This window comes from Pan troglodytes, chromosome 20 (genome assembly GCF_028858775.2).
Source record: "Pan troglodytes isolate AG18354 chromosome 20, NHGRI_mPanTro3-v2.0_pri, whole genome shotgun sequence".
In the NCBI taxonomy this organism is placed as follows: Eukaryota; Metazoa; Chordata; class Mammalia; order Primates; family Hominidae; genus Pan; species Pan troglodytes.
The window spans coordinates 39,826,474-39,851,721 of NC_072418.2; the positions used below are offsets into that span (position 1 = coordinate 39,826,474).

Below are 25,248 nucleotides of genomic sequence, written 5' to 3' on the forward strand. Positions count from 1 at the left end.
CGAGACCAGCCTGGCCAATATGGTGAAACCCCGTCTCTACTAAAAATACAAAATTAGCTGGGTGTGGTGGTGTGCACCTGTAATCCCAGCTACTTTGGAGGCTGATGCAGGAGAATGGCTTGAACCCGGCAGACAGAGGTTGCAGTGAACTGAGATTGCACCACTGCACTCCAGCCTGGATGACAGAGCGAGACTCCATCTCAAAAAAACCCCCAAAAAACAAGGGGACCTCCTCTTTCGGCTTTGGAGCCACCACCCCCCCAACCCCCATCTCTGTATGGGGGAACTTCTTCCGTCTTCTCCCTTCCTTCTTGCCTATTAAACTCTCCGCTCCTTAAAACAAAACAAAACACAACAGACAAACAAACAAAAAGACCCAAAAAACAAAAACAACAAAATTTGGACTATACAGGAAAGCGATCTATACCTAATGTGGCTCTGTTGCTCTAGTTCTCCAGCGTCACATTCCTGTACAGCTCCATCTGAACATCTTTTAATTATGGCTAAGGCTCTTGGTTGAGTGAGGCAATCACAGTTTTGTATGTTTACCCCACCAATGTCTCCTAAAAAACAGAAAAAAGAAAATGCCTGTGGGGTAGTCCGGGAAATAAGCTGTTTGAACTCAGCCCTTTGTGTTTCTATGAAGGCTTCATTATGCAGGCATGATTAATTAAATCAGCAGCGATTGGTGATGAGTTCAACCTTCAGCCCTTTTCCTTTTCCCAGAAGTCATGGGGTAGGGCAGAACTTTCCAACCTTCTAATCACATGTTTGGTTGCCCTATCCTGTGGTTATGTAGGGGCTTTACTAACTTCACCTCATTAACTCACTTGTGGTTGAAAGGGGTTGGTTAATGAACAGTAAAGACATCTTTCACATTTATTACTCTGGTGCTATTTCAGGAACTGAAGTGTCTTAGTCCCTTAGTACTTCCACAGCAAAATACCTGAGAAGCAAAATACCTGAAAAGTAATTTGTAAATAATAAAAAATTATTTCCCATAGTTCTGGAGGCTGGGAAGTTCAAGATCGAGATGCCAGCAGGATTGGTGTCTGGTAGGTCTGCTCTCTGATTTCAAGATGGGACCTTGCTGCTGCATCCTCCACAGGGCAGGAATGCTGTGTCCCCACATGTCAGAAGGTACTGAAGGGCTGGACCCATTCCCTCAATCCTTTTTTTGAAAGCACTAATTCCATCTATGTAGGCTCTTCCCTCATAATTTAATCACCTCCTAAGGGCTCCACTTCTTTTTTTTTTTTTTTTTTGAGACAGAGTCTCTCTTTGTCGCCCAGGCTGGAGTGTAATGACGTGATCTTGGCTCACTGCAACCTCCACCTCCCCAGTTCAAGTGATTCTCCTGTCTCAGTCTCCCAAGTAGCTGGGATTACAGGCACACGCCACCAATCCCGGCTAATTTTTGTATTTTTAGTAGAGATGGGGTTTCACCATGTTGGTCAGGCTTGTCTCGAACTCCTGACCTCAGGTGATCCGCCCGCCTCGGCCTCCCAAAGTGCTGGGATTACAGGCGTGAAGGGCTCCACTTCTTAATCTAACACATTGGTGATTAAGTTTCACTATATAAATTTTGGGGGACACATTCAGAACATAACCAAGGACAAAAGAACAAGTGTTTTTGTTTTGTTTTTTGTTTTGTTTTTTTCCCAAGACAAAGTCTTACTGTATTGCCCAGGCTGGAGTGCAGTGGCGCAATCTCGGCCCACTGCAACCACTGCCTCCCGGGTTCAAGCAATTCTGCCTCAGCCTCCTGAGTAGCTGGGATTACAGATGTGCGCCACCACACCCGGCTAATTTTTGTATTTTTAGTAAAGACAGGGTTTCACCATGTTGGCCAGGCTGGTCTTGAACTCCTAACCTCATGATCTGCCCGCCTTGGCCTCTCAAAGTGCTGGGATTACAGGTGTGAGCCACCGCACTCGGCTAAGAACAAGTGTTTTAACAGAAAATACTCTGTTTAGGAAACTACAAGGGTTTTAGGACCCATGAACCAAGAACCATGGACATGGATAAAGACCAAAATACATATTTCTTATTACATCACAATATCAGAGAGGTATAGACTCAGGATTGGTTGGTTTGCATATGTAAGCTGTGCTCATTGGAAAACTGTGATTATCTTTAGGAATTAGCCCTGAGAGGAGCAGCCTCTCCCTGTTTTTGGTAAGGTCCCCAAATGCCAGAGCATCAAGAATACAGAAAATAAGAAAATATAGTTAATATAATTGGCCTCTTGATGAACGAGTGCCAAATAGACTAATAGAGAATCTAAGGAAATGCAGTTAGAACACAGAGGCTATGTATTTACCGTCCACAAATGGTGAACTAATTTTTATTCCAACCAAAAATGTATGAAAGTTCCTATTTCCTGTTCCTGTCAACCATTGTATTTCTTCATTCAGCAGATATTCATTGAGCTCTTTTTTTTTTTTGAGACGGAGTCTCGCTCTGTCGCCCAGGCTGGAGTGCAGTGGCACTGTCTCGGCTCACTGCAACCTCCGCTTCCCGGGTTCAAGAATTCTTCTGCCTCAGCCTCCCGAGTAGCTGGGACTGCAGGCGCCTGCCACCACGCCCGGCTAATTTTTGTATTTTTAGTAGAGACAGGGTTTCACTGTGTTAGCCAGGATGGTCTCGATCTCCTGACCTCGTGATCTCGTGATCTGCCCGCGTCGTCCTCCCAAAGTGCTGGGACTACAGGCGTGAGCCACTGCGCCTGGCCTCATTGAGCTCCTTATCTGTGCCAGGTGCTATTCTAGGCACTAGGAAAATATCAGTGAACAGAACAGCCAAGATTTCCTGTCCTCACAGAGTATACCATTCTAGTTGGGGAAGTGGACAATGAATGTGTAAATGAAATATATCATATTCCAGATAAAGATAAGATTGGGGCTAGGTGTGGTGGCTCATGCCTGTAATCCAAGCACTTTGGAAGGCCGAGATGGGCGTATCACCTGAGGTCAGGAGTTCGAGACCATCCTGGCCAACATGGTGAAACGCCATCTCTAATAAAAATACAAAAATTAGCCAAGTGTGGTGGTGCATTCCTGTAATCCCAGCTACTGGGTAGGCTGAGGCAGGAGAATCGCTTGAACCCGGGAGGCAGAGGTTGCAGTGAGCCGAGATCATGCCATTGCACTCCAGCCTGGGCAACAAGAGTGAAACTCCGTCTCCCACCACCCCCCTCAAAAAAAAAAAAAAAGAATCTAGGTTCTTTATAAATCTTTATGCTGTCATATTGCACTGTCATTTTCTGCAAAGCCAAAGGTGGATCCATTTTTTCTGTCAATTTGTTGTACATGTTTTTAAAAATCTTTTAGTGATTACCTGAAAGATTATAGCATTCCTCTTTCTTTTAGTCTAGGACAAATTATTGACTTTACCATTTCCCCAATACTGCTAGAGGACCTTGGGACACTTTAACTCCATTTACCTCCATCCTCATTTTTGCTTTATTTTTGTTATTTAATTCTGCATACATTCAAAACCCCAGAGGACAATATATTACTTTGTGCAGTCAATATTCATTTATATTCACATACTTACTCTTTCTATTGCTATTCTTTCCCTACTAATTTTTTTTTTTTTTTTTGGAAACAGGGACTCTTGTCACCCAGGTTGAGTGCAGTGGCATGATCATGGCTCACTGCAGCCTCGACCTCCCAGGCTCAAGTGATCCTCCTACCTCAGCCTCCTGAGTAGCTGGGACCGCAGGTGTGCGCCACCACACCCAGCTAATTTTTGATTTTTTGTAGAGGCAAAGTCTTGCTATATTGCTCAGGCTGGTCTTGAACTCCTAGATGCAAATGAACCTCCACCTTGGCCTCCCAAATTGCTGGGATTACTAGTATTAGCCACTGTGCCTGGCCTAAATTTCTTTCTGTTTCATCTGAGATCTTGTTCTTCTCGAAAAACTCCATTTAGTATTTCTTTTAGTGGTGTTCTGATGGCAATGGATTCTCATGGTCTGTCTGAAATGTCTTTTTATCCTTTCTTTTTTGAAGGAGATTTTTACTGACTATAGAATTCTAGGTTATATATATTTTTTTCTCAGAGTTTTGGTGAACTTCTTGAATCTATGGTTGCTGTGTTTAATCGGTTTTGGGAAATTCCTTGCCATTATCTCTTCAAATAGGGTTCTTCTCCATGCTGTCTCTACTTTTCTTTTGGGACTTCAATTAGACATACCAATGTGTACACTAGTTCTTTGGTGTAATTTTTCATCTTTTCATCTTTTTAAAAAGTCCTTGCCTACTTACTCTAATGTCAGGATCACATTTTGGTCTATTTCTATTGTTTGCTTGTTTGTTTGTTGTTTGGAGTTTGGGGGCTTTTTGGTTTTTTTTTTTCGTTTTTTGTTTTGTTTTATTTTTGAGACAGGGTCTTGCTTTATTGCTCAGGCTGGAGCACAGTGGTGTGTTTTCAGCTCACTGCAGCCTCAATCTCCTGAGCTCAAACGATCCTCCCACCTCAGCTTCCCAAGTAGCTGGGACCACAGGTATGTATCACCACACCCATCTAATTTTTTTATAGAGGTGAGGTTTTGCCATGTTGCCCAGGCTGATCTCAAACTCCTGGGCTCAAGCAATCCACCCAGGCATTCCCAAAGTGCTGGGATTACAGGCATCAGTCACCCTGCCCGGCCTTTTTTTTTTTTTTAATTTTTTTTTTTTTGAGATGGAGTTTCGCTCTTGTTGCCAAGGCTGGAGTGCAATGGTGCAATCTCGGCTCACTGCACCCCCCACCTCTGGGTTCAAGCAACTCTCCTGCCTCAGCCTCCCGAGCAGCTGGGATTACGGGCGTGTGCCACCACGCCCGGCTAATTTTGTATTTTTAGTAGAGACGGGGTTTCTCCATATTTGTCAGGCTGGTCTCGAACTCCCAACCTCAGGTGATGCACCCGCCTTGGCCTCCGAAAGTGCTGGGATTACAGGTGTGAGCCACTGTGCCTGGCCGACCTGTTTGTTTTTTCAGAGTTTTCTGTCATACAATCCTGTCTCGGCATGCTCAATACTTTTTAAAATTAAATTCTGGACTGGTGTATAAAAATAGTAGAGGCTGCAGATAATATCTTCCTTTAGAGAATTCATCCTTTCCTTTACTGGGCAAATCAAGTAGGGGCTGATGACCTTCATTTAATCAGTGATTGAGTTGAGTCAGGGCTCCATTACGGTTGTTGAGGTTCATTGTGCTTCTGGTTTGCCTGCTCCTAGGGCGTAGCCCATCAGGGTTTCAGGAGGATCTGGTGTGTTCACCAAGGCACCTTCCCCTGCCAGGGCCTGAACTCAAAATCTTTGTCTTCTTAATCCAGCAAGACTACCAAAAACTCTGCTGCTTTTTGGAAGCTTTCCGCCTAAGTTCCTGAGCCTCCTGACCCAACCAGTTTCAGAAATGGGTAACTGTCTTGAGAAGAAAACCAGCCTTATGTAGAGTTCAAGTCTGTGTCCCTCTTTTCTCACAGGGATCTTGGCCCATAAAGTTTCCAATGTTGTGTTTTTAGGCCCAGAAAACTAAAGTCCTAGCAGTCTGGATCCTTCTGCCCTTTGCCAAGAATTGGCAAATAATCCAGGAAAAATGTGGCCGTGCAATGTCTGTGATTACCTACAATCTAGAGTCTTGACTACGCTATTCCTGGTTGTCCCAAACACTCCTTTTTTTTTTTTTTTTTTTTTTTTTTTTTTGAGATGGAGTCTCACTGTCGCCAGGGCTGGAGTGTGGTGGTGCAATCTTGGCTCACTGCAACCTCCACCTCCTGGGTTCAAGCGATTCTCCTGCCTCAGCCTCCTGAGTAGCTGGGATTACAGGCACCCGCCACTACGCCCAGCTAATTTTTTGTATTTTTAGTAGAGACAGGGTGTCACCATGTTGGCCAGGCTGCTCTCGAACTCCTGACCTTGTGATTCACCTGCCTCAGCCTCCCAAAGTGCTGGGATTACAGGCATGAGCCACCGCGCCCAGCCCCTCATGTCTTTTTCATACAGGAAAAAAAAGTTTAAAAGCTTTGTGTTTTTTTTTTTTTGTATTATATCTGATTTTTTAGTTTTCTGCAGGAATACTGGTTTGCTGCAAGCCACTCCATTGTATCCCTAAAGTGACTTTTATAGTTTCATTCTGACTATATTATTAACTTTGTTTCATTGGATATGAAGGTGAATACCTTTTTGAATATTTAAAACTTATTATTTCCATGAACTATGTTTCCTTTGTCTGTCTTACTATAATATTAATTTTTTAAATTCTAGAAATATTATTCATTTTTATTGAAATGTATGAGCACTTTATATATGGTGGAAATTAGTGATTTATAAATCTCATATAGGCACATTTTATAATATTTTTTCCTGGTATCTATCTTTTTATTTCCGTTTATGCCCTTTGCACATTTTAAGCTTGAGGTTATTTGTTTACTTGTTGAGTTTTGAAGGTTCTCTATATATTCTGGATACAAGTCCTCTGCCTGATATATGATTTACAAATATTTTCTCCCAATCTATCCCATGTCTTTCTCCTTAACGGTGTTACTTCAATAGCAGACGTTTACATTTTCTATGAAGTCCAGTATATCAAGTTGTTCTTTTATGGATTGTGCTTTTGTTGTCATGTCTAAGAACCCTTCATCTAACTGCAGGTCATGTACACTTTCTTTTATGTGTTCCTAAAAAAGTTTGATAGGCTAGGAGTGGTGGTTCATGCCTGTAATCCAAGCACTTTGGGAGGCAGAGGCGGGAGGGGCGCTTCAGGCCAGGAGTTTGAGACCAGCCAGGGCAACATAGTGAAACCTTGTCTCTACAAAAAAAAAAAAATAATAACTTCTCCCCTCCCCCCACCCCCCACCCCGAGATGGAGTCTTGCTATGTCCTCCAGGCTGGAGTGCAGTGGTGTCATCTCAGCTCACTGCAACCTCCATTTCCCAGGTTGAAGAGGTTCTCCTGTCTCAGCCTCCTGAGTAGCTGGGATTACAGGCACGAGCCACCATACCCAGCTAATTTTTGTATTTTTAGTAGAGATGGGGTTTCACCACATTGGCCAGGCTGGTCTCAAACTCCTGACCTCATGCGATCCACCTGCCTTGGCCTCCCACAGTGCTGGGATTACAGGCATGACCCACCGTGCCCAGCCTGTTCCTTCCATTAATCTATCTTTCTGTCCTTCACCAAAAACACACTGTCTTGATTACTTAGGGCATCTCAACCTTGGACCATTATTTGGGGCTGGATAATTCTTTGTTGTGGCAAGCTATCCTGTGCTTGTAGTGTATTCAGCAGCATCCCTGACCTCTGTCCTCTAAATGCAAATTGTACCTCTCCAGTTGTGACTACCAAGAACTTCATACTGTGCTGTATATCTCCTGGAGAACAAAATCACCTCTGGTTGAAAAACATTATGGTAAACCTTTGAAAATATTAATAATAGTTATTTTAAATTCCTTTTTAGATAGTTCCAACATCTACATCATATCTTTTTCTTTTCTTTTAATTTTTGAGGTAGGGTCTTGCTTTGTTGCCCAGGCTAGAGTGCAGTGGTGCAATCACAGTTCACTGCAGCCTCAAGCTCCTGGGGAGATCCTACCTGAGTCTACCTCTATTTGTTTGTTGTTGCTTTTTGCTTTTATGTCTTGAGTGTCATGATTTTTCTTGCCTTTTCATGTGTCTTGTAATTTGATGTTGCTGAAAACCATACATCTTTAGGACAGTAGTGAGCAGAAATTAGTTAACATAGCAGGCCTGAGACTACTTATCCTTAGAAAGGCCTGATATGCGAGGTTAGTCTTTGGCTTGCATCTAGAACTTGAATTTCAGATTGGTTCCCACCTTCCTAATAAGTGGCTTACTATGCCTAAACTTTTTGTACAAACAGTATGGTTTATGTTAAACACTCGCTTTCCTTCTGGGAATTTGAAATTCTGGTATGTGTTAGGCACAGACTGCCTATGTGACCAGCCCCCAATAAAAACATAGGGCACTGAGTCTGTAATAAACTTCCCTGGTTGGTAACATCTCACATGTATTGTCACAACTCACTGCTGGGGAACAAATAAATCCCATATAAATCTACTGGGAAAGAACCCTTCGCAGTGTGCACCTGGTTTCCCCTGGACTTTGCCCCATGCGCTTTTTTCTTTACTGATTTTCTTTTGTATCACTTCACTGTGAGCCTCCCAGTGAATCATCAGAGCTTGGGCGTGTAGTGGTTGGTCTTGGGGTCCCCTGCCAGTAGTACCAGGAAAATGACATTGATGGCTGGATGGGCATACCTTTCCTTCTGTAAGGCCTTTACTATGGGGTTTTCGGTTAATCCAGTGAGGAGTTTAACAACTAATCAAGACAGAAAATTTGTACAATTTGATTGCATTTATATACATTTCACAACAAGATTAAAACTTTTTTTTCTTTTTTTGAGATGGAGTTTCACTCTTGTCGCCCAGACTGGAGTGCAGTGGTGTGATCTCGGTTCACTGCGACCTCCGACTCCTGGGTTCAAGCGATTCTCCTGCCTCAGCCTCCAGAGTAGCTGGGATTACAGGCATGCACCACCATACCTAGCTAATTTTTGTATTATTAGTAGAGACAGGGTTTTACCATGTTAGCCAAGCTGGTCTCGAACTCCTGACCTCGGGTGATCCACCCTCCTCAGCCTCCCAAAGTGCTGGGATTACAGGCGTGAGCCACCGCGTCCAGCTGAGAGATTAAAACTATTAAAGAGCCAAGATATTATTAATACCCTAAAGGTCAGCTGGAGCTGGAGCTGGGTATCAGAAATGATCACACAGGTTGTGTGCAGTGACTCATGCCTGTAATCCCAGTACTTTGTGAGGCCTACTTGGGAGGATCACTTGAGCCCAGGAGTTCAAGACCAGCCTGGCCAACATGGCGAGACCCTGTCTCTATAAAAATTAGCTGAGTGTGATGGCACACACCTGCAGTCCCAGCGATTCTGGAGGCTGAGGTGGGAGGATCACTTGAGCCAGGGAGGCAGAGGTTGCAGTTAGCCAAGATCGTGCCACTGTACTCCAGCCTGGGTGACAAAGCCAGACCCTGTCTCAAAAAAACAAAAAACAAACAAACAAAAAGAGAAATGATCACATAGAATGGGCATTTGTTCTTGAGATACCAACACTTGTGTGGAGTTATACTGAACTTACACATTTTATGCACTTCAAGTATTTTCTGTTTCACAATAAAAAAAGAAAAAAACTATTTTAATTACCTGATAAGTTTGAAAGTACTGAAAAAAATTACTCCTCTGTCAGAAAGTTTAGATGTAGATTGAAATGATGTACATCTAAAGGAGAAGCAAATGAAAACTGGCAAGTGTGTACTTCAGCACAAAGAATGGCATGAATGGAATTTACAAAACAGTACTAATGTTACTATAAACATTAATTGAAACCAAACACTTTAAGGGCGATTGGAGGATGGGAATAAGGTATTAGGAAGAGTTCTCATGGATTCCCAGACAGGGTACCCCTATAGGGCTGGGCATGTAGCTGTGTCCCATGGATCGTTTCCCCTTCGTTCTATCCCAGGCTGGTACTTGTGGGACAAGAGGTGTCCACCCAGCCGGGCCGAGGCTCGGGCAGAGACGGGACAGACTCGCCACTCGCTTGGCACAGTCTTGTAGGACTTTCCCGCCATGCCACATAGGTCAGAGGCCCACGCAGCGAGCTCCTACTGAAAACCATCGCACCATCCCCCCGGGGCATTTCTGCAGTGTTCCAGGCTCTGGACTACATTTCCCAGGGGCCGTCGGGGCCAAGGTTACTTCCAGCCTAAGATGGCCTGGGCTTACTGTCCTGTTCCCAGGGCTGGGAGCCTTTTGCAGAGGTAGGGCAGCCTGCATGCCTCCGCTGAAGCTTCCTAAACGCGGCCTGGAATTCTGGAAGCTCTCGGCAGCAGATGTGAGCGGTGTGTGGGCGATGGTCTTTGCCCAGCGAGGGGATGGGGCTCAAATGCAGGGTCCGTTAATGGTGACCGCGGTGTCCGGGGCAGTTAAAGACAACCCAGGCTCCGGACTACATTTCCCAGAGTGCACCGTTCCCCGGGCAACTTCCTGTCAGCACTCTGTCCCTTTAGGGTTAATACGGAGAGCGCGGAACCTTCCACCATCAAGGGACCGCAGGGCCGGGTGAGTGATTCCGAGACACAGAAGCCGAATGACTCCGGAGGGCCCGAGGCCGGGGCTGAGGGGAGTGAGGTGCTAATGTCTTTGGAGTTGGTGGCTTTGCCGGCGAGGGAGCGTGGGGGCGAGCGATCGCGATGGGAGCAGTGGATGAGAGAGTGAAATTGATGCAGGAGCTGGGGCCGCGACGGGAGCTTGTGTGTGTGTGTGTGTGTGTATTTGTGTGTACGCGCACACGACGTTGACAGGCGCTGTGTGTGACCCTAATGGACTATTTTAATGTGACTGTATGTACGTGATTATGACTGCGTCGCGTTGTGCGTGCCCACGTTCGTAAAGGTGGTGATAGCCGCTATGGGGCCAAAAACAAAGAATTGAGCCTTGCGTTGAGTGACAGGCATAGTCCTTCGTGAATGTGTGGGGAGCAGTTTTTGTGCTGGCCCGTAGCTGGATTGCAGTGGGGGCAACCTAGAAGGAGGGGAGAAGAATGGGACACAGTGTAGACAACATAGTTCAAGAGTTTCTCTGTAAATTAGAGCAGAGAAATGGAGCAGCAGGTTGGGGTAGAGGGCTGGGGAACAACCACCCATCAACATGTTGTTGGAAATCAGCCATGAGACGGGGGAAAAGTCCAGGCAAGGGTAAGTAAACAAGGCTCATCTGTGTGAGTGTAGTTAAAAATGCAAGAATTAAAAAAAATAGAAAAGGGTAATCGCGCTGCAGAGAGTAAACCATGAGCTGAAGATTTCAGATATAGGGGGAAAATACCCTGTGTTTGGTAGAGGTCAACAAAAGTGAGATGTGGTGAGTTATATACAATCTCATGGCAGGAAATTCAAAACTAGAGTTTGTGGAGGAGGGAGGAAGAAAGGTCTGAAGGTAGTGAACAACAAGGAGGCCGGCCATCTGTTCCATTTTCAGACCCACTGGTAAGAGGCTGTAGCTGGGGAAATGTTGAGAGGGCTGCAGAGTCCTCCAGATACAGCCTAGTTTCTGTTAGACTCAGAATGTTAGGGCGTGTTCAAGGAAGTGGTTGAAGATAAAAGAGGAGTTGGTTGTTAATGAATTATGAATTCCATTATGAAGGCATACAGGAAAAGTGTTGAAAGTTGGGAAGAATGAGAAAAGGGGACAAATGAGACTTGATGGTATACAATGTCCGAAAAGACAGTTGACTAGAAATTCTGGGACTTCTTATAGTAGATAAATATAAATACAAGGTTGGATTGACATTTATTCTGGTTGGATTCAAATCAGTTTTGGAGAGATAGCGTGGGATAGTGAAAGATGATTTCTTGAGTGTGAGAAACAAACTTACCCGTCCCAAAGAATGGACTCAGAGACCCGGAGAACAGCGAAAGTGAGACTTTTAATGATTGTCTTGCAAGATCGTGTCTGATAGGCACACCCAACAGTTTCAACAAGCAATTTATCCCCTAGTGCACAGGTTCCTCCCCTGGTTCCTCATAGGCTGAGAACTATGGGGTCACAATCTTCCCGGATGTTGCCTATTGATTGTTGGGTAGGGGCTTCAGGTGTTTTGTTTTGTTCTTTGATTTTTGTGAGACGGAGTCTCGTTCTGTTACCAGGCTGGAGTGCAGTGGTGCAATCACGGCTCACTGCAACCTCCGCCTCCCAAGTTCAAGTGATTCTCCTGCCTCAGCCTCCCGAGTAGCTGGGACTACAGGTGCATGCCACCACGCCCGGCTAAGTTTTCTATTTTTAGTAGAGATGGGGTTTCACCGTGTCGGCCAGGATGGTCTCAATCTCTTGACTTCGTGATCCGCCCGCCTCGGCCTTCCAAAGTGCTGGGATTACAGGCGTGAGCCACCGCGCCCAGCCGGTGTGTGTGTGTGTGTGTGTGTTTTTTAGGCTTGTCTTGCTGCATTTGGTTGCAGCCCACAATGCACTGCAATCCTAGTTAGCTCAAGGGCTCTTCAATAGTTGACTTATGACCTAAGTAGCTGGGCAGGCTGATAAAAGCAGACAAAATGAGCTATTTTGCAGGCTAGCAAACTTTCATCTTAGACTAAACTTCTTTGGTTTGGGTGAAGGCAACTAAGTGGGGGAAAGGGAGAAAGCGGGAGGCTGACAAGCAGGCATCATCTATCCAAGCAGGGGCCTAGTATATCCTGTTTCTTCTGTAGTTTGCTTACCTAAGCCAATTCAAGGCATTTTGTCTTGGAAATGGACCACTGTATACATTATTTCCTTCACTGAGTATCTCTCAGAAAGAAGGAAGCTTAAGATAGAAGGGGGGTCAAGGTAGGCAGAATGATGGCCCTGCAACCAATGTTTACTTCCTAATCCCTGGAAACTAGGACGATGCTACCTTATATGGCAAAAAGGACTTTGCAAAGGGGATAAAGTTAAGAACCTTGAAATGGGGGCGATTATCTTGTTGGACCAATATAATGACATGGGTCCTTAAAGTCAGTGAACCTTTCCTGGCTGAGTTTAAAGTCAGAGGGAGATGTGACCGCAGAATAATGGTCAGAGAGATGCCACATTGCTGACTAGATAGAGGAAGTGGGCCTTAAGCCAAGGAATGTTGGTGGCCTCTAGAAGCTGGAAAACATAAGAAAACGAATTCTCCCCTGGAGCTTCCAGAAAGGAACACAGCCCTACCAACACCTTGATTTTAGCCTAGTAAGACCCAACTCAGACTTCTACTGAACTATATGATAATAGATTTGTATTATTTCAAGCCACTACCTCATGGCAGTAGAAAACTAATACAGTGGTGTAGCATCTTGGCCTCAGTGTTGTGGAGGAGTCTTGATCCCTGTGACATAAGGGGACCTCAACCTCTGTTGATTATGTTGAAGACTTCCAGTAAAGTACATAGGTCCCCACTTCACCGATAATATAATTTACAGTTTTGCTATATTGTGTTATTTTTAAACTTTGTAACTTAGTGAACTTTTATTTGTGATCTAACATCTGGTCAGTCTAACTTTTTGCCTTGCACTTGATTTGTCTTGGATTGAGAGAGGTGTATTAATGAAATTTTATTTATTTATTTGTTTATTTATTTTTGAGACGGGGTCTCCCTCTGTCGCCCAGGCTGGAGTGCAGTGGTGGGATCTCGGCTCACCGCAACCTCTGGTTCAAGCAATTCTCCTGCCTCAGGCTCCTGAGTAGCTGGGACTACAGGCATGCGCCACCATGCCCGGCTAATTTTTTTTTTATTTTTAGTAGACACGTGGTTTCACCACATTGGCCAGGCTGGTCTTGAACTCCTGACCTTGTGATCTGCCCACCTTGGCCTCCCAAAGTGCTGGGATTACAGGCGTTAGCCACCGCGCACAGCCAAAATTTTATTTTATATAACCTGTAACTTTTGCTTTATGAAAGTTGTTGTTGCTTTGATATACAGATATTAATGATTGTTGTATGTTTATTATGAATTGCAGGCTTTAGCATGCTCAAGATCATGGCCTCTGCTTATTTTTTTGTTTGTATTTGCCTTGTAATATGCTGTATTTCTTCCTAGTCTTTTTATTGAAGTTTATCATATATACAGACAATACATTATTCTCATGAATAATCAGGAAGAGAGCATTCTTGCACTTGTCATTTTGTGTTTACATGTATGCATTTCTATTGGGTTATTCCAAGGAGAGGAATTGGTGAGTAAGAGTATGTGAATCTCCTCAAGCAGATACTGTCAGTTTTCCAAAATGGCTGAACCAGTTAAAAGTTCCCATCAACAGTTTATGCAAGTTCCAGTTGATCCATCTTCTTGTTAACACATGGCATTGTCAGACTGTAAAATGTTTGCCAATATGGTGGATATGTAGTGGTATTGCATTGTGGTTTTCCTAACTGATGACTAAGGAACTTGAATACCTTTGTTTTAATGTGCATTGTCCATTTGGATATCTTCCTTTGGGAAGTGCCAGTTCAAGTTCTTAGCCTAGCTGTTGGGAAACTTGTCTTTCATTGTTAATCCTTAAGAGTTCTTTGTATAATCTGAATGAGTCCCTTGTCAGCTTTGTGTATTGTATATATCGTCTCCTAGCCTAAGGTTTGCATTTTTACTCACTCTCTCTTTTTTTTTTTTTTTTGAGATGGAGTTTCGCTCTTGTTGCCCAGGCTGGAATGCAATGGTGCGATCTCGGCTCACTGCAAGCTCTGCCTCCCCGGTTCAAGTGATTATCATGCCTCAGCCTCCTGAGTAGCTGGGATTACAGGCATGCGCCACCATGTCTGGCTAATTTTGTATTTTTAGTAAGAGACAGGGTTTCTCCATGTTGGTCAGGCTGGTCTCGAACTCCTGACCTCAGATGATCCACCCACCTCAGCCTTCCAAAGTGCTGGGATTACAGGCGTCAGCCACCATGACCAGCCCATTCACTCTTTTCTGATGAACAAAAATTGCTTTTTAAAATGTAGTCTGATCATTATCATTTTTCTTTTATGGTTTGTGTTCTCCGTATCTTATTCAAATCTTTGCTTATCCCCAAGGTATGAAGATATTCTGTATTTTCATCTATATTTATCTGTCACATGTAGGTATATAAACCTGGAATTGATTTTTGTGTCGTGAGGGGAAATCATGATTTATTTTCCTCATATAAATTCAGTTGACCTGGCACCATGTATTCAAGACCATCCTTTCTTCCATGTTATTTATTTGCTCTGAAATCTACGGTGTCTGATATTATAGCCACCTAAGCATTATTTTGATTATGATTTGCATGGTATATCTTTTGCTATCCTTTTACTTTTAAGCTTCCTATACCACTATATTGGGGAAACTGACACCTTGAAAATTATCAGCCTTTCATCCCATGAATGTGATAAATTATTTCATTTGTTTAGGTCTTCTTTAATTATTTGTAGTAATTAATATAAAGACATTGTACAGGCCAGATGCGGTGGCTCATGCCTGTAATCCCAGCACTTTGGGAGGCTGAGGCAGGTGGATCACCTGAGGTCAGGAGTTCGAGACCAGCCTGACCAATATGGTGAAACCCCGTCTCTACTAAAAATACAAAAATTAGCTGGGCATGGTAGCTGGTGCCTGTAGTCCCAGCTACTCGGGAGTCTGAGACAGGAGAATTACTTGAACCCGGGAGGCGGAAGTTGCAGTGAGCCGAGATTGTGCCACTGCACTCCAGCCTGGGTGACAGAGCGAGACTCTGTCTCAAAAACAAACCAACAAACAAAAGATATTGTATGTTACATATATTGTTAGATTTATTTATAGGAATTTGAATTTTTCCTGCTAAGTGCTGTCATTTTAAATTTAAATTTCCTACTTTTTGCTTGTATGTTGAAATTTAATTGACATTTTGCCGTTTGACTTACATTTGTATTCATTTTTTTTTTTTTAGAGAAGGTCTCATTCTTTTGTTTAATCTGGCCTCAAACTCCCGGCCTCAAGGCAGTCCTCCTGCCTTGGCTGTACTCTTAAACATTTCTAAATTTATTCCCCTTGATTTTCAGCTTGAAATGACACCCTTTATCTCTCAGTTATCACAAATGAGGCAATCAGTGAGCTAGTCTATTTTCTATTCTCTAACCTTCATTTCTATATTAGTTATCTATTGCTGTAAAACATATTACCCTAAAACAGAAATAAATATTTATTATCTTAACACCATTTTCTGTGGACCAGGAGTTCAGGAGTGGCTTAGCTGGGAAGTTCTGGCTTGGGGTCTCTTGAGGTTGCAGTCACACTCTTGGCCAGGGCTACTATCATTTGAAGGCATAACAGGGACTAGAGGATCACCTTCCAACGTGGCTCTCACATGGCTATTGGCAATAGACTTCAGTTTCTCACCATGTAGACCTCTCCATGGGGTTTCTTAAGTGTCCCTATGACATGTCAACTGGTTTTCTCCAGAGCAAAAGGACAGCAAGAACGCATAAGCTGGAAGCCACAGTGTCTTTTATATCTATCTCATACTCTATCATTTCCGCAGTACCTTACTGGTATACAAGTTAATCCTATTCAGTATAGGAGGCAGCTACACAGTGTTGTGAATACCACATACTGGGTACCTTTGGGGCCATCCAGGATGCTGGCTACCATAATTCCGCTTTTACTATTTTATTTAGATTTGCATTTAAATATGTTCAGCATCACTACTATTCTTTTGCTGAAACTTTCACTATTGTTCTTTTGTGGCTGGAGTATGTCTTCTAGTAGCTTCTTCTGAAAGAGCGCATGTCAACAGTATTTCCTAAGTTGCATCATAAAACTCCTTACATCCTTTATACTCGAATGACAGCTTGGCTGGATATAAAATGTTTTGACTCCCTCATTTGTTTTTTTCACAAGTATATTGGAAGATTTACCCCACTGTTTGGGGTACTGAATTTAGCACTGCAGAAGTCTGATGACAGCTGAATTTCCTTTTTCTTATATTTGATATTTTTATCTTGATTCCCCATGAGTTTTATTCTAATTTTATTAGGTAATGTTTTGCTACTATTTTGGTTCATTTTCACCTGTAATATGGTTTCACTTTTCATCATGTTTATTTATACTCTATTTCAGGAAATTCATCTTGAGTATTAAAACTGTAGTGTTAGATACACAGCTAAAACCATAGTTTTAGATATATCCTCTTAATTTGGATTTCATTTTTAGGTGCTCTGCGTTTGGCATATTGGATCTCTCTTTTCATTTTCATTTCTTCAAATGATTTTTGTTCCTTTATTTGTTAAATTTTGTTCTGTTCATTAATTTCTGTATTCTTTGTTCCATACTATACTTTCTGTGGCATTTGTCAGATCTTATGCACCTAGAGATGGGGGTCTCACTGTGTTGCCCAGGCTGGCCTCAACCTTGAACTCCTGGACTCAAGCAATCCTCTAGACTCAGTCTCCCAAGTAGCTGGGACTACAGGCACATGCCGCTGCACTAGCTAGTTTATTCTTCATTTCTGATGTGACTTAGCCTATTTTCTCTTTCAGTCTTGAATTCTACTAACTCCCATCTATGGTCTCTCTATTACTTTCTTCTCTTTCCTGAGATCGTATATTTTTGCTTGTGGTCTGCTTTTAGAGCTGCAATTGCATCATATTTTTTTTAAAAATTCAGACTGAAATGTTGGGTGATGATTTTCATCTTCTGATTTTTTTAGTGAGTTTTTTTGTACATGGGGGATTTTGACACACTTTTAAAACTTTGTGTTTGTTGTTGTTGTTGTTGTTGTTGTTTTGAGATGGAGTCTCGCTCTGTTGCCAGGCTGAAGTGCAGTGGCGCGATCTTGGCTCACTGGAACCTCTGCCTCCCAGGTTCAAGTGATTCTCCTGCCTCAGCCTCCCAAGTAGCTGGCACTACAGGCACATGCCACCACACCTGGCTAATTTTTTGTATTTTTAGTAGAGACAGGGTTTCACCATGTTAGCCAGGATGGTCTCGATCTCCTGACCTCGTGATCTGCCCGCTTTGGCCTCCCAAAGTGCTGGGATTACAGGCGTGAGCCACTGCACCAGCCTAAAACTTTTATCTAACTATCTTACGCATGTTATATCTAATTTATATTTTGGAGAGGATGTAATAGATTTTCCTGGAATAGCTGTCACTGGTATTTTCATGTGAAAAAAGTGAATGGGGCAAGGGTAGTTTTTAAGGTTTTTTTTGCTCAAGGGTTTCTTCCTCTGTTACCCCAGTAGAAGACAATTTTTTAAAAATTTGGTTCCCTTTGAATAGCCAGGACTTCTTTGCCATTCAGAAGCTCAACTGGTTCAGGAGGACTCCTATTATCAGCTCTGAGTTCACCCAGTGTCTTCTGCTATAATTAAGGAATACAGCCAAGTCCCCAGCTCATTTTATGAGGCCAGTATTTCCCAGATACTGAAACTAGGCAAAGTATATCTCATAAGAATCTGGGTGTAAAAATCCTCAACAAGTAGTAGCAAACCAAATCCAGTAACATCTAAAATGAATTATATAACATGACTGAGTGGGATTTATCCCAGAAATGCAAGGTTGGCTCACCATCAAAAGTCAGTTAATGTGATACATCATATCAATAGAATAAAAAAACAAAAATCACACAATCATCTCAATAGATAGAGATAAGGCATTTGACCAGAGCCAATACCCTTTATGATTTTTTTTAAAACATACACATTCTACAAACTAGGAATAAAGGAATTCAACCTGATATCTAGGAAAAACCCACAGCCAACATCACACTTAATGGTAAAAGACTGGATGTCTTCCCTCTATGATCAGGGACCAGACAAGGATCCCCACTTCTGTTTAACATTGTACTGGCAATTGGGCTAGGGCAAATGGGGAAGTAAAAGAAATAAAAGACACTGGAGAAAAGAATGGAACACAGCTAAGAGCATCTCTATTTGCAGATGGCATGATCTTCTATATAGAAAATAAAACTTATACTCTGAAAACTACAAAATAGATGATATTCAAACAAAAACTTTTACATGAATGTTCATTGCAGCATTTTAAAAATAATTGTCAGCCGGGCATGGTAGCTCAGGCCTGTAATCCCAGCACTTTGGGAGGCCGAGGTGGGCGGATCACCTGAGGTTGGGAATTTGAGACCAGCCTGACCAACATGAAGAAACCCCGTCTCTACTAAAAATACAAAATTAGCTGGGCATAGTGGTACACGCCTGTAATCCCAGCTACTCAGGAGGCTGAGGCAGGAGAGTCGCTTGAACCCCAGAGGTGGAAGTTGTGGTGAGTCGAGATCGTGCCATTGCACTCCAGCCTGGGCAACAAGAGCGAAACTTCATCTCAAAAATAATAGTAATTGTCAAAAGGTGGAAACAACCCAAATGTCCATTAACAGACGAATGGGTAGACAAAATGTGGTCTATTCATTTGCAGAGATATTATTCAGGCATAGCAAGGAATGAAGTACTGATTCATGCTACAATTTGGATAAACCTTGAGAACCTTATGCTACGTGAAAGAAGCCAGTAACAAGTCCACATATGTTATTCCATTCATATGAAAGTCCAGAATAGGAAAATCCATAGAGTCAGAAAGTAGATTAGTCATTATTTAAGGCTAAGTATGGGGCACATGTGGCAGTGGGGAGGCCAAGGAGTGATAGCCAAAGGGGATAGAGTTTCTTTTTGAAATGATGAAAATATTCTAACATTGACTGTGGTTGCACGTATTTGTGAATATACTAAGAACCATTGAATTGTTCACTGTAAATGGCTTAATTGTATGGTATGTGAATTATATTTCAATAAAGCTTTAAAAAAAAAAATACAACCAATGTGTTTTGCCACCTTGAATCCCCCTGACATCTTCGGGCCTCCTTTTACCACCTCCTTTTGACATCATTCCTGCTCACAGAAACTTTCATTCAGGATATGGTCTACTCCCCATGGGAATGGATATTCCTCATTTGTTTTTCTTTGTAGCATCACTGTGGCTTCCACAGACATTGTTCTTTCATTTTCTTTTCACATCTCCGAATAACTTGGAATCTGTTCATTTTCTGTTTCCTGATGGTTGGGATTTACTTTGATTTTCTTGTTTCTGTCTACATGGTTTCCAGGAGGAGGAATATCAGGATTAGAATTAGTTCTTGGCTGGACATGGTGGCCTACACCTGTAATTCCAGCACTTTGGGAGGCCAAGGTGGGAGAGTATTTCTTGAGGCCAGGAGTTTGAGAACAGCCTGGGCAACATAGCGGACCCCGTCTCGACAAAAATAAAATAAATTAGCTAGGCACAGTGGTGCATTCCTGTAGTCCCACCCTATTCAGCAGACTGAGGTGGAAGGATCGCTTCAGCCTAGCAGTTTGAGGCAACAGTAAACTGTGATTGCACCACTCTACTCCAGCATGACTGACAGTTTGAGACGCTGTCCCTAAAAATTTTTTTTTCCTTTTTTCTTTTTTTGAGAAGGGGTTTTGCTCTTGTTGCCCAGGCTGGAGTGCAATGGCACGATCTCAGCTCACCGCAACCTCCGCCTCCCAGGTTCAAGCAATTCTCCTGCCTCAGCCTCCTGAGTAGCTGGGATTACAGGCATGTGCCACCATGCCCGGCTAATTTTATATTTTTAGTTAAGACGAGGTTTGTCCATGTTGGTCAGGCTGGTCTCGAACTCCCGACCTCAGGTGATCCGCCTGCCTCGGCCTCCCAAAGTGCTGGGATTACAGGCGTGAGCCACTGTGCTCAGCTAAAAAAAAAAGTTGTATTTAAAAGAACTAGTTTTCTCTTAAAACCGTGTAATAATCACTCTCAAGTACTTCATGTTCTCAAACACAAAATATATTTTAGTTCACAATTTATTCTCCAGCCCTTCACTCTTCTTGGAAAAGTGCTTAAAGTTCTCTATGCCGCTGAAGCTGTCTGTCTCCTAGGACCAATTCATACTACAGGCTTTACATGGAATTTTCATGAACTCCTCAGATTATGTATATCAGTCTTTACCCTCTCACACCAACTTTGTCTTATCTCTCATTAGAAACATTTTTAAACCTTACTTTAAAAATGCAGAATGCTTTCTTATTACCTCTGAAATATGGCCCAAACTCTATACCCTATTTTTTAGGGCTTTTCTTAACAGGATCCCTGCTTTATACATCTCCATCTGCCACTGGTCTTTCCTCTCACTCTGTGTTCCTTGAATGCACAAAAATATCTTTGCTTGATTGGCGCATGTTGTTTCCTCTGCTAGGAGATCCCCCTCACCTTGCCCTCTCTTCTCTGGTGAGCCCCGGTGGAGGAAAAGTTAATTAAATTTGAACTCAATTGAACATGGACACAAACAATGGTCACCAAGTCCTGGAACAGGTTGTGTGAGCCCCTTGAAGCATTCATCCAGTGCTGTTTCGGAGAATTCTCTATTTCAATCTATTCCTATACATTAGTCATTGAAAAACAATAGACAATCGCAAAAACAGGTTGACCTTTTTGTGTTCCTTGAGCCCAGTCAGGAAGGGCCCTTGTGAGTGGGCCTCATGCCAAACAACTTGTTACAAAAAGAGCTAAGCTCCCAGACTGCACCAAAGCTTCGAGACCTCTCCTCGCCTGTGCACGGATGGGTGGCCGACTGTGGAGCCCAGGCTGTTGCTTCCCGGTCTGGTGGTGAATCCTCCATAGTCTGCTGGGTGTAGTGTCTGACTCTGGAGCCCAGGCTGTTGCTTCCCAGTCTGGTGGTGAATGCTTATAGTTTGGTAAGTGTATATATATATGTGTGTGTGTGTGTGTATATATATATACACACACACACACAACACACATATATATGTATCTATGTATGTATATATATTTTCCCTTCTCCCCTTCCCATTGCAATTTGCTTATTATATCATTTGCTTATTATATCTGCATTGCCATTTATGTGGGATAAAGGTTGTTTACCCTTAAAGGTATTGTGTGTCTTTTCTTCTCCCCTCGCGCATTTCCCACACACAACAGCCCCTCAAGAGTCAGCTGAAGTACCATTTCCTATAGGAAATTTTCTGTTAAAAACTAGTTTTGGTTTGGGCTCCTTAGAACTAGTTGGCTCCTTTCATAACCATGATTACCTTTATTTCCTACAGTATTGTAATTGCTGCTTACTTTTCTGACTGTGAATTCCTTGATAGTAGGTCTTGCAACTTATTTATCTGATTCCCTTGTGCTAAGCGCAAAGCTAGATTCAGAGAGGCATATAGATATATAATTTTTATTATATATATAATTATATATAGATAATTATAAAATTATCTATATATAATTTTTTTTCTTTGAGACCGAGTCTCGCTGTGTCGCCAGGCTGGAGTGCAATGGTGCAATCTCGGCTCACTGCAACCTCCAACTCCTGGGTTCAAGCGATTCTCCTGCCTCAGCCTCCCGAATAGCTGGGATTACAGGGATGCGCCACCATGCCTGGCTAATTTTTGTATTTTTAGTAGAGACGGGGTTTCACTGTGTCGGCCAAGATGGTCTTCATCTCCTGACCTCGTGATCTGCCCGCCTCGCCTCCCAAAGTGCTGGGATTACAGGCGAGAGCCACCACGCCCGGCCAATATATTTTTTTAATAAAAGTACGTACTTCACAACACTGACTACTCGCCCAATCCAGCCTTCCTTCCATCTTTGGGTTCCCTTCATGAAAAAGCCACCCTGATGCTCACTGTCAATGAAAACACAGGAGGCAGAGATCATGGGCTGCTCCTATAAGGGAAAGGCCCAGCTCATCCTTCACTCAATAAAATAAGAAATTCTGAAATCCAGAGGGTAGGATACAGTATTCAAAGTAACAAGCTTTGCATTCAGCAAACCTATGATATTTCCTAATAGTGAATTTGAGCAAGTGACCCATTTCCAGATATTTTAAATGAGACAAGTAACTGACATTCATAGGTGGCTTGAGGATAAATGTTAATGTAGGTATGTATGAATTTAGGGCAAGCCAGAATTGACTTATCTAGTAGTATCCTGATCCAGATCATGATTTTGGCATAAGTGATTCGACTGAAACTTCATCCTGCTTTTGTTGAATCTCTCTGGTTTTGGATAGGGCCAGGATTTCTTCAGGTTCCTTCTGACGTACCTCCAAGGAAGAAAATGGCATTTCCTATTTGTCCCTTTGAGAGCTCTGAGAAAGGCCTGACCTTGTGATTCTTTCCTTTTAGCTCTGCTTTCCCAGCACGCTGCCTCACCAAGAAAGAATCCAGAGAAGGACTGGTGGACTTGGAATGTTAAGTTATGGCCCATGTGAGTTGGAATTGCCTCTCTCCAAAAATATAACCCATTTATATCAAATCATGTGAATATTTTTATTGCTTATCCTTAAACTGCTTACCTGAATCACTATTGAGTGTCATAAGTAATGACTGTGAAACAGTCCAATGCTTTCCCTAGATATCCCTCTTTTCTCCAACCAGTATGACCAAATCTATCCACCAGGGCTTTCAGTTATCTCCTGTGTCCCAATCTGGCAGAGCACTGAAGAAGAGAAATACATTTCCTTAAGGGGAACAGTAAAGACTTTTCATTTCAAACCTGTGGCTTAACAAGAGGGGATGGAATAATTAAAGGGGACATACTACATAAAGGCTTTTATTTACTCTGTAGAATGGGATGTTTCATTTAATCAAGATGGGAGTTGGTGTTGGTTGGTATTCATTTAGGTATGTGGCACTTTGTGATGCTTTCCTTAGCAGATATGATGGGAGGTTGAGTTCAAAGAGATCTGGGATTTTCCAGGAAATTAATGAAAGGTTAATATCATTAACAATCCGGGGCTAGTTATTCCAGGCTGGTATAGCCTCTCAGTGGTATCGACAAAAAACTCATCTGATGACTTTCACAGTAATCACTTATGACACTGAATTTGCTGATTGTCAGCTGCTTAACAAAGAGTCTGGAGATTCTACACATTTTCCACAGAAAATAATATTCAGCCAGGGAGTGTATCTCTTGAGAATTCTCTCAGTTTAAACTAACAGATAATTCAACTAAAAGTAGTAGCTTAAGCAAAGGACAGTTACCTGGGCCAAAGGCTCTGTATGCACAAGTCTGTTTGTGCCCAGTAAAGACTGCTTACAACAAAACCTCCAACTTTTCTCACATAATAAATCTGGGGCTAGTTCTTCCAGGCTGGTGTAGCCTCTCAGTGGTATCAACAAAAAACTCCTATGATGTCTGTTCTGGGCTGCCATTCTGATGTTTTGGTATTTGTGATTTGAAGATCATAAAGATGTGGTAACTGAGCAACAGGAGTTTTTACCGGGTGCAGTGGCTCATTAAGACTTTGGGAGGCCAAGGTGGGTGGATCACTTGAGGTCAGGAATTTGAGACCAGCCTGGCCAACATTGCGAAACCCTGTCTCTACTAAAAATACAAAAAATTAGCCGGGCGCAGTGGTGCACACACGTAACCCCAGCTGTTAGGGTGGCTGGGGCACAAGAATCACTTGAACCTGGGAGGCAGAGGTTGCAGTGAGTCGAGATTGCACCACTGCACTCCGGTCTGGGTGACAGAGCAACACTCTGTCTCGTAAAAGAACAAAAAAAAGGAGCATGTAGGCTGGGTGTCGTGGCTCACGCCTGTAATCCCAGCACTTTGGGAGGCCGAGGCGGGTGGATCACAAGGTCAGGAGATCAAAACCATCCTGACTAACACGGAGAAACCCCGTCTCTACTAAAAAATACAAAAAATTTGCCGGGCGTGGTAGCGGGCGCCTGTAGTCCCAGCTACTCGGGAGGCTGAGGCAGGAGAATGGCGTGAACCCGGGAGGCGGAGCTTGCAGTGATCAGAGATTGCACCACCGCACTCCAGCCTGGGTGACAGAGCGAGACTCTTGTCTCAAAAAAAAAAAAAAAAAAAGAGCATGTAGACACTTGGCTTTTGTCACCCTTATTCCCATGTCATTTCCCCTGAAACCACAGGCAGCCAACTCCAGTTTTTCGCCCAGTATATGCCCCACTCCCTGCAGTGCCCCTTTCCAGCCTTTCCCCTTTCATCTATAGGGATTATAATTATTTTTTAAAATTTCACCATTAATACTTGGAATTATTCTTTCCAACAGTTGATGATGTTCAGGGATGTGGCTGTGGATTTCTCTCAGGAGGAGTGGGAGTGCCTGGACCTGGAACAGAGGGATTTATATAGAGATGTGATGTTGGAGAACTACAGCAACATGGTCTCACTGGGTAAGATTCAGCATTTTCCTTAGAAATTCCTGCTTTCTGTATTGTGATTTTTTTTATTGTCTTTTAAATGTCCAGAGTAACTTCTGACCTTTGTTTTTTAGAAAATGGTTTGCGCTTTGTAAATCTGGCAATAGTTATCATCAGTGGGCACTTCCATCTTTCCCATAGTTTATAACTTATTTTTGTCCTGCCTCTAATTGTTTCTCTTCCTTAGTAACCAAAGAAGTAGTTGCAAATTTTAGAGTCTTTACAATGTGGTTCTTTGCTGTTTCTCATCTTCTGGGCAGGTCTTTGCATTTATCAGCCAGAAGCGTTCTCTTTATTGGAGAAAGGGAAAGAGCCCTGGAAGATTTTGAGGGATGAGACAAGAGGACCTTGCCCAGGTGAGTGAGGGCTGAACACGCACAAGGAGGCCACTGTTGTGGATAACAGCTCAGCTGCACAGTGAGGCAGCAACACCTCTGAAATATTGGTCTGGAATATCCCCTTAAGACCAAAAAATGGGCCGGGTGTGGT

The 25,248-nt window shown here is 42.9% G+C and overlaps 1 protein-coding gene across 8 annotated transcripts in view; it reads left to right on the forward strand.

Annotated features, from left to right (window-relative positions):
• Positions 1–25,248, forward strand: part of ZNF790 (zinc finger protein 790) — a 37,685-nt gene that overhangs the window by 1,842 nt on the left and 10,595 nt on the right. For 4 of the 8 annotated variants that reach the window (XM_054673367.2, XM_003316342.6, XM_054673366.2 and 1 more), the window contains exons 2-4: positions 22,711–22,792; positions 24,609–24,732; positions 25,020–25,115. In XM_054673367.2, the coding sequence (XP_054529342.1) occupies positions 22,784–22,792; positions 24,609–24,732; positions 25,020–25,115 (229 nt within the window). In that variant the 5' untranslated portion in view covers positions 22,711–22,783. Of the gene's footprint in view, positions 1–9,751; positions 10,138–10,432; positions 10,773–22,710; positions 22,793–24,608; positions 24,733–25,019; positions 25,116–25,248 lie in introns of those variants that run through there. The other 4 variants (XM_063801523.1, XM_512618.8, XM_009435434.5 and 1 more) reach the window with 3 other exon arrangements.